A 10,712-nucleotide genomic window follows, 5' to 3' on the forward strand; every position below is an offset into this window, starting at 1 on the left:
ACCCAACTCAATAGTTAACTCTAATTGTGCTACCTATCTCTCCAAGAAGATAAACTCTCTTAATGTGGTAATGCCTCACAACTCATACCAGAACAACCACAGTATAACCTCGAAAGTATCCTATTACAAACACAAACTCGAATAAGTAACAACCAACTCAGCTTGGGGGCCTAAGACAATCATCTTTTTTTCAAAAGGGTAGAGCCGCCCCTGATAGGAGATAATTAAGGATGTTGCTCGACAATCCTAAATTATTTCCATATGGATTTACACCTCTCTTTAATATAGCTTCCATGAATAGAACTCCAGAGATAATCATTCCTCAATTTGCATAATTTACCTCAATCACATTCCTTATATGCACATGTATCTGTTTTTTTCTTACGAAGTTGCACTTGCATTGCATTAGTACAGTTAGCAAGTGAGATCTGGTTCATACACACTTTTTCTATCATCAAAAACGTGCCACATAACATTTGTAAGTCGATTTATCAGGCAGTCAACTCATAAATGTATTAGTTTAATTTAGAGAGTAGTTCATCATAAATTTATGTGAGCACAATGCTTGATCATATCACTTCATTACTTGACAACCATGTATACTTGTGTGAGCATTTGAAAGCAACAATAATTACTTTTCTGAATTCAAGAGTATTTATTACTGATTAATAAAAGTAAATAAGCAAATATAGCATAAGAATGATCCTAGTAACTAAGGAAGTTTTAAGTCTTAGTTACAGACACCATGAATTACTCCAATGCTTGCAAAGTCTCTGGCAAAAGATAAACTTCAATATCCACACACTGCACTTCCTTCTTTTGCACCAGGAAATAATGTAATTTTTCCATCACTTTTATTTGGCATCCCACTCCTCACACCAATTGGTTTTCCCCAACCAAAATCTGTACAATATATGGTATCCCTTGGACTACTACCAATGGCCAATTTAGTAATCCCACCATATACTCAGCCCTTAGTGATTAAAATTGGATTTTCAACCCAATCTTTGTACATTTTCACCACTTCTTCAGAGTTTTGAGCAACAACCATCTTGTTTATTCGCATTGCAGCCCATCCTAGTCCATTTTCCAGCAACTCCCTTGCATTTGTCTTTACTTTCTTGTAATGAATTGCATTTCCAAAATACCCTTCTGGAAGTGGAGGATTTAGTCTCGATCTTGTACCTGTTGAAAACATAATTAAGTACTCCTTATGTCTCAATTCGTATGAGAATATTATCTTTTCTTTAGTATATCCAAAAATAATGATACATTTTTTTAGTTAATTTATACAAGAAGTTTTAAAATAAAGAGTCAAACTTGCACGTAGGTGATACAAGTGTAGATATATAATTTAGTAATTAAAAGTATATTTTTCTCTCTATTATCTCAAACTTTGTGGTCACACAAATCATACGGTATTGGAATAGAACATAACAAACAACAGTAAAAGGGTCAAATATACTCCTGTACTGTTAAAAATAATATATCCTCATTTGAGTATTGTTAAAATATACCCCTCATTATATATGATTGGTCCAAATATACTTCACCCATTATACTTTTGTTCTGATTTACCTTTGTACTTAACAGGACATGTGGAGAGCTTAGAAATGAATATAATGTGCTCACCTACGATAATATTGATGACGACTTCTTCCTCTGCATCATGCTTGCGACAACGATTAATAGCGCGCCATAGATGAGCCAAAAAAGCTTGCAAAGAAGAAATCGACTTAACACCCATTTCAGTATTCTCTTTTGCTTTGAGCTTACCTATACTTTCTTTACTAAGATGAAAAACCGTGTCTACCAATGTCGTTGGAACTTCAAAGACTTCAAACATTTTTTCATCATCCATCTTCAGGGGAAGGTGAATAGGAAGATTCATTTTCTCAGGAAAATAACGTCCTAAAACTAGAACTTTACAAATAACTTCGTATCCATGAGAGATTTCAGATCAAGAATTGAAAAAATGCCAAAAACAAGTCCCGTCACCTACACAATGATTCATAGTGCATCCAATAAACAAACTATCAACCAACTCTGTTATTTGAACCCCAAACTGAGGCTTAGTAACACTTTCAAAAATTTGAATATTGTTTAGTGGAAACAAAGTTATTGCAGTTGATGAAGAGAGAATCACGGATACAGTTAAATTTGGAGCGCTTGCATGGATGAATTCCATGGAAGCATTGTTACAGTTGATGGAAAAAGAAATCGTGTCGTCTTCAACATTTTTAAGGATGAAGAAACGACCGGTTAACGGAGGAAACACCCCTTTATTTTATTCTTTTGCCATTCCCACACCTGCAAGCACCTCCCGTCCACCCCCACACCTGCAAACACCTCCTTTCTCCCCCCTCCCCCCCCCTGCCCGCGTCAAACAAATCCATCCACCCACCAACCCTGCTAACACCTAAAAATAATTAAGATAATATTCTTCTAGAAATTCAAAATTTGTCAAACTCGATTATGTCAAGCATTTCATCAAACATCTTGAAGGCAACTCCAAAAAGTCTTCTTTGATAGTAATCGATAATATTGTATTTCAAAATTGACAATTCTTGTTCGATATCTCAGTAAATTCTTAATTTTAAGATTTAACAACTATTGAATTACTATTTTCTAAGTTAATATTAAAACTATACAATTAATTAATGGAGGAGAAAGAGGATTGGGGCAGGGATAGTGGTAAGAACAGCAGTGCGGGGGTGAGGGGTATTAAAGAAGAAAGGGCGTGATTTGTTTTTTCTTTTACACACATATATATATAAAGTGGGACCATCTCCTCTTTTTAATAAATATGAGCTTTTTTTTTTCTTTTTTAAGAAGCCACGTCAGCATTAGGGTGTTATTAATTCACTTTAAAGTTATTAAGAGGGGTAAATAAATATGTGTTAAGTTAAAGGTCTAAAGTTAGTTGGGTGAATAAGTTCTAAAATGATGTCTTTTCTCTAAAACATACTATGACATATTCTAGATACTGGGTTTTCATATTTTGGAAAAATTTCTACATGTATTCTCAAACGTATTCTCAAATGTTCATTACGTATGTAAGTTAATCACATAAAATATGTATGATTATTTATTTTGATTTTCTATTCGGTGTTCGGTGACTGCATTGTAACCCCGATTAATCGGGATCACACGTTGCAGGGCCTATTATGGGGCTAAAACTCCCCAAAAAAAAATTTCCATACCCGAGGCTCGAATTCGAGACCTCTAATTAAGGGTGGAGCAGTCCCACCAATGCACCACACCCTATGTTGATAAATATGCATAATCATTTAATCATGCACAATTATTTCAATGAACCATCTCTTTGGAAAAACGATGATTATGAGCAACAATTGAAACACGCCTAAAGTTATACTACTGTCACGACCGAGACGAGGCCCTGGCCGTAATGAGCATCCCGAACCATGAAGGTCCGAGCGCCCTCCACTATCTGGCAGTCATGCACAAAATTCATATACTATAAAGGAAAATGCGAAAGTATACAATATTATGAAATCATGGTCAACGTTAAAATTCAACTGAACAGTTCGAAAAGAAATTCAGAACCTCTAAACAACGCTTAACATCAGTCTGCGAAATCTCTAACACATAAAACCAATATCTTGTCTAAAAGCAAAACTGGGACAAGGCCCCCAGCCGGACCATAAAGCATAATGAAATAGCATAGTCTAATAACTAGGACTCCCTGAAAAGAGAAGGCTCACCAACTACAATTTCTGACACCCAAGTCTACTGCTTAACGGGATTCCAGGACTGAGCCTCAAATCCTGAAATATAGGTGGTCAGTACAATTGTACTGGTATGCGAAATAAATTCAAGAAAATAGCATTTTTATTACACAATATAAATAAGAGCATTTCGTAGAACATTACATATAAGATAAGTAAACACATGGGCATAACTTAGAATTTTCAAAGGCTTTCTTGCGACCATGACTCAACACTTTGTTACTCTTCTGAGCTAACCGGTACACCCTACAAATCTGTACTTCCATGGGCTATATGGATTCCGCACTTGACTCGGCGGTCAAACCTCTAATCAAAGTATGCTGCAAGGATTGGAGTTCATAAAAGTTTGGTACACCCCCTTACAAGTATACTATGGCATTACCCTTACAAGACGTCCACATTATTCTTTTTTGAGGATAATATCCATATCGACAACTACGGTTTCCAGCAATGAGCCCTTATACTCAAACGTCTTCTTTAGGTAACCGACTAGCTCTCTTAAGACCACTTTTTAGTTCATTGAAAAACATGTTTCATACTTTCAAATCATTTAATATTTATTCTATCAAGGGCCTATCATCATCAGGTATCGTCATACCCTGACATGCAAGTCATTTATATCATATCAATTTCACAGCCCACCTCATTCAAAACATTCAATCCTTTATTTAAATTCAATGAGTAAAGTTATGGCAAGAAGAATTGCTCTTATCATGTCATAAGCCATGTCAATTACAATAACAAAAAGAAACTTACTTTTAAAACACTAGTTCATGCATTTGAAATAATCCACAATAAAATTAAACCATATTGTCATACCAAGAGAGGGAAGTTGTTGTTCATGCTCTCAATAAAATCTTTCAAAATACATTCGAAAACACATGTATACATAGTCGTGATTCAATTCTATATAAAAGAGTTCAAAATCAACGTATAATTTTATCAAAACAAAATCATGAAGCATATCATTCAAACGTTATCAAGAACCCCTTTCATAATCACAATTTTATATCTTTAAATTTAGTAAAATAATTAAAACTCATGCCCATAGGGTTTAAGGATAGTCCCAAATACCTTAAGTTATTTAGTTCGAAGAATGGAACTCTAGTCTTGACTCTTTTCTTGGAATCTTGAACTTAGATGAAACCCTAGTTTGATCTTATTCTTAAGAGTGGAGAGGACTTGATATTTTGTAAAACTGATAAATTTTTATGAATAATGTTTAGAATATAATTTAATTTGTGTGAGAAGTTTCTGGGGTGGAAAAGTATAAAAATACCCCGTTAAAAATGCATTTTTTGCGTGATTTGGACTCAACTGACAGTTTAGTTGACGGACCATCAGTATGGTGATGGACCATCACTCCAACCATCAATTATTGGCCAGGGAATGACCTCACTACCTGAGGTTTGACGAAAAACTTGACGGGCCGTCACTGGCTTGACGGTCCGTTAGTCTGGCCATCGCACCTCGACAGACTGACACCTCTTTGGAAAATGGGCATAACCTTTTATCCCGATATTGTATTAGGGAAAAACTAGTGTCATTGGAAATAATACTCAAGGATCTTTCAGTTTATATATAGTAGTCTCTCTAATTCATTATATATAACAAGTTATGATTGATGGAAGTTTACCTAAGTTTAGACGTCACTAAAACTTAATCGATCGGAAAGCTTTCAACTCGTCTTTGAGTTAAGGGACCTCTATGATCTCAATTCATGTAAAAATAGCTTCCCACTCTATATCATTGATAATAATACTCATATTTACATAAGAGTCATTGGCTTTAGGGACCTTTACGTAGGAATGATAGTTTACGTTCTAGCCTGAAAATACGGGTGGTTACCTTATCCCCTTTGGGATCATTCATCCCCAAATGATGACTCAGGACATAACATGAATGATTTCAAGAGCTAAATGGGAAGTAGAGAGTAGTATGGAATTTGTACCTTTTATATCATCATCCATGGCTTCGAAGAGAGTCAGGTATTTCGCACACTTATGATCTTCTGACTCCCAAGTATCTTTCTTAGGTTTTGATTCTTCCACAACACCTTAACTAAAGATATTTCTGAACTTGTCGATCAAAAATGGCAATGGTTTCTTCTTCATACTACAAGGAGTCTTTCACATTGATTTCCTCTGCAAGCAACACTAGGGAATGATCTCTAATGCACTTCTTCAACATGGACACATGGAATACTGGATGAATAGAATCCAGGCCTGTGGGCAAATCTAACTCGTAGGCTACTCCACCGATCCTCTTCATAATCTGATACGGTCCTATGTATCGTGCCCTATTTCAAACTGGTCGAAACAACACACAACGTATGGTGATGTGTGTCGTGACTCTTGGGATTAGAAAATCATTTTTTAGAGTCGCCACCTAACTTTTTAGAAAAATTAGAAAAACCATTTTTTATGTAGAAAACTCTGCTTTAGTACATCAAAAATATTTTGATATTCTGAGTAAGGGTTTTGGTTACTCGAGGGGAAGGTATTAGGCACCCTTCAGAGCCTATCGGAAGATAGTCCTTACGCTTAGTTTAGGAAGATATTGCTTCGTTATTTGCTAAAATAGTGATAGAAAGTCCTTTATTATTTTGAGAAAATAAGCTCAATGTATATGAATGTATCACTACAATTTACAAGGGCATAATACAATTATTGAAAAATATATATGTTTTCAAATATGTGTACAAAGATTAGTAGTTTTATATTTAAAAGCATTGAGTTCATGGCTATGTAAGAAAGTATGTTTATAAATATATGGTGCTAAATGTGAGAATAAAGTGAAGGAAAATATACTTTTAAAGGGTGTAAATTTTTTTTTATTTAAAATGATCATAAATATATGTACCTATTTAGAAATATATGGAAAAGATATGAAAACTCGTTTGACCTGTCAGGCTTTAATAGATAAAAATAAATGTTGTAGTACATGATGGAGCTTTAACACCATATGGAGCATAGTAATAATAATATCAATAGTAGTTACAGTAAAGTAACGATAATAGAAATAATACTGATAATTTAGTAATAATATTGATAGAAGTTATGGTAATGTAATGATAATAGAAATAATAATGGTAATTTAGTAATAATATCGAAATAAAAATAATAATGATAATTTAAGAGTATACCTTTTGTGCGGTAGCGTAAGTACAAGTATATACCTTGTGTTTTGGAGGGTTTCAAAATTTGGGAGTTTAAAATTTAGTGACAAAAGACGTATAAAAGTATAACGTTAGGATGATTAAGCCGAAATTGATGAATAGGTTTCTTTCCTTTTTTCAAAAATATGAACCTAACTATTTTATTGTCATTCTACAATAGTATTAAAATTCTCACACGTCCTAAAGGATTGTGACATTTATTTTATTAAAAGAATATTTTCATGGCAAATAATTAGTAAAAAAGGGAGTTAATTGAATATTAAAACCGGCGAACCCCTTTCAAAGCAAAATCCATCTTTATGAGTTAGTCATAATGTGTTAATTATGAAAACATGAGGATATTAATCTGTTTTAAAGAAATTTTTAACCATTAAAGCGATATAAGTATGATAAATGAACGATATAACTTAAATACGGTAATAATTATAATAATTAATTAATTAATTAATTATCGATCCAAGTTCCAAAAGACTAACAACATAACAAGAATAATGAAAATAAAGAGAATGGGGGCTAAGAGATACTAGACTCCTAATGAAGTTTGAGCTTTAATTTTTTTTCGCGACTCCGAGGCTCTGCAGTCATCCTATAGCTGACCCAATAATTGGGATCGAAATGGAGCTCCAACTTTTGTTGGGCAGCAAATCAGAGATACAACGTCAAGGATTTTTTGGCTATCGAATTCAAACTTTGGGATCCCAAACTTAAACAACAAAGAAGAAAGAAACTTGTGATTTCGTGACTTTGCGTAAGTGTTCCCTAGTTTTGAGTGTTCAACTTGTTTTCTCCAACTTGTCGTCCCTTCTTTCACCTCTTTCCAATCTTCTATTTATAGGTGCGAATCCGGATTTCAAAATTCGTATTTGAAACCAATATCTCATGAAAACCAATGGTTGGATAGAGATGACAAAATTAAATTAAAAAAAACTGAAAAGGACTATTCATCTCCCGATTTGGACGAATCACAGGCCTTTAATGCGGGTTTGAAATCCATTTTTGCTATTACATGGATTTGGGGCTGATTTTTTGTTCTTGAAAGGATTCATGGGTTGGAATAGCCGATAAGGGAAGAGAATCTTGTGGGTGGCAGCTATGGTAATGCGGTAGGGGGTTTAGGTTTGCGGATTTGATGTAGTAGAAAGGGAGGTGAAGGAGGAAGAGAACGCGGGTTCTTGGTTTTTTTTCGCATTTTGAGTAGTGTATATATGGTGACCAGTCGGCTTTTGGGGCAGAGGATTAGCACGCGTAATTAATCCTCAGAGAGAGACAGACAGATATTTTGTTGTATTGTTGACTGATTTTGGTTCGTCCGATCTCTTGATCGGACGGCCTAAAAAAACAACTATTATATAAAAAGGGTATACATATAAGGATAAATGTAAAAGTTGATTAAAACTGATTTTCATCCGTTCGATTATTGGATCAGTCGGATTAAATTTAATAATAATAAATAAATAAATAAATAATAATATAAAGCATAAGGTTGAAAATTTTGGATCTTTGAGTCAAAATAAAAAATTGACAGGATAGATTGATTGGTGTCAGTTGGATAAAATGTGAAGCGGGCATGGATATTGGACTGGATTTCGGCCCAATTTTGGTCTCTTGGTTGAAATTTATAAAATAAGAGTTGTGTTCCGGTGAAATAAAAAATAAAATTGGATTATTATTGGCCCGAATGCTCTTTTTTCTACTGAAATTAATTTTACCGATATTTCCTGATATCCTAAAATTAGTTTTAGTTTAACGTATATAAATTACAGACATAATTTATATAACCATCCAATTTAAAATCTTTCTGCGATTTAATATTATCAATATATGTATATGTGTTTAAAAAATAACAGTACAAAAATAAAGTATTAAATATTTGTTTTATCTGACAAAATCTGTATATATGGTCACAATATCGCCTAAAAATAAAATTAGAAAATTGCGAATACAAGTATCAAAAGATATTTTGTGATTTTGATGTTAAAATATTTAATTATATTTAACTAAAATATTTTATAATATGGTAGAAAAAATAGATTCTCTTTTATTATTTACATATTTGTAGAAATAGAGATAAAACCCTGAATTTTATTTCTTATTTAATTTTTTAAAAATTATTTAGGACCAAGAAGCATCGAAAAAGTAATTAAAGGAAAAAGGGCGAGTCAAAATTGGATGTCAACAGTTGCCCCTGAGTGACCGAAGATTTTTGTGAAAATCTTTGGGTAATTAATTTTGTCTCGGGCAAAATAAAATATTTGGAAGATTATTGTCGGGCTCTGATTTTTAAACTGCCTACATATCTCAGGCTTCACAAAAAATCAGGTAATTTGTAGTTCGAATTGTAGCAAAGATTTTGGTAAACACCAAAATTTATCCTAGTGTAAAATTATGGTGACACTGGGTTTCTTCGAGGATGATAACAAAAGTTTCAGCATGAATGAAATATATAGGGTACACTTGTATTGAAATGGTTATTTGGGATAGCCGGGAATGAGGAGGTGTTGGATAAAATATTTGTTGAGGATTTTGAGAGAGAAGGAGAATGTGGATTTTCAAATATTGCCCCAATGTGGGATTGAGACGACACTGGGCGATGACACTAAGGAAAAAAAGATATGACTAAGCCAAGTTAACTTGAATATCTTTGCCGGAATCCTTGACGTAGCTAGGGATGTTTGAAATTCCTCTAGCTTGCTCCAGTTTGCTGCTAAGAGGATAGTTCCACGTTGTATTTGTATATTCCTGCAAAACAGGTAAAAGGAGTGAAAAGTACCTGTTGTTCAAAAATTATAAATTGAAATTGTAATGTAAAGAGTAGAGTTTAGATTTTCAAACAAATGTTGGCATCTCCGTCATGATGAGTATTTAGTAAGTATTGATTGGTGATACATCTTGCGCTGTAGAGGTTTCTGACTGATAGAGTGATTGCCGGAAATTTAAAGTTCTCCATTTGGCGAGACAGTTTGTTGAAGAAGTGAAAGTTGTATTATATGACCTATTGTTGGGGGCGGACTTGCCCTGTCCTACTGTTCGAGGGGGACGTGCCCTGTTTTATTGTTCGGGACGAACTTGCCCTGTTCTATTGTTCAGGGTGGACTACCCTGTCCTATTGTTCGGGGAGGACTTGCCCTGTCCTATTGTTCGGGGTAGACTGCCCTGTCCAATTATTTAGGACGGACTTGCCTGTCCTACTGTTCGGGGTGGACTGCCCTATTCTATTTGTCACGACCCAAACCAAGGCCCTAGCCATGACGGACATTCCGAACCATGAAGGCCCGAGAGCCCTTCTAACTTTTAATAATATACACCATTCATATATAAATAGGAAATGCGGTAATAAAATCTACTACGGAAACATGGTCATAATCTAAATTTAGTTTAAAAATGAGGAATAAAATCCAATATCAACTAAACACCGTCTGAAAACCTTCTGCGAAATCTCTACTACATGATCAAATAACAACTGTCTGAAAACTGGGACAAGGCCTTCAGTAGACCAAAACTATAATAAATAATAACTGTCTAAAAGAAACTAGGCCTTCTGAAATATAGAAAGCTCACCAACTAGTACTCTTCACTCCTGTCTGATGAAATCTACTTCTTATCAAGACCTCTAGAGTGTGCCTTCGAACCTGGAAAGAGGGGGGGTCAATACAGATGTACTGGTATGCAAAAAATCCAAAATAAAACCTGTATATAAATAAAATAGTTAGAGAGCAATTTGTCAAAATATCATGCATGAAATAGTTCTAAAACTCATGGGCACTTTCTGAAAATCATAAATCATT

General features: G+C 34.2%; 1 protein-coding gene across 1 annotated transcript; it reads right to left on the bottom strand.

Annotated features, from left to right (window-relative positions):
* Window positions 1-635: 635 nt before the first annotated feature.
* Window positions 636-2,905, bottom strand: LOC107857345 (protein ENHANCED PSEUDOMONAS SUSCEPTIBILITY 1-like). Its single transcript, XM_047403248.1, has 2 exons — window positions 1,633-2,905; window positions 636-1,185 (listed from the first exon to the last, which is right to left on the bottom strand). The coding sequence occupies exons 1-2, from the start codon at window positions 1,889-1,891 to the stop codon at window positions 968-970; spliced, it is 477 nt and encodes a 158-aa protein (XP_047259204.1). The 5' UTR covers window positions 1,892-2,905; the 3' UTR covers window positions 636-967.
* Window positions 2,906-10,712: the final 7,807 nt, after the last annotated feature.

Source organism: Capsicum annuum, chromosome 1 (assembly GCF_002878395.1).
Source record: "Capsicum annuum cultivar UCD-10X-F1 chromosome 1, UCD10Xv1.1, whole genome shotgun sequence".
Lineage (NCBI taxonomy): Eukaryota > Viridiplantae > Streptophyta > Magnoliopsida > Solanales > Solanaceae > Capsicum > Capsicum annuum.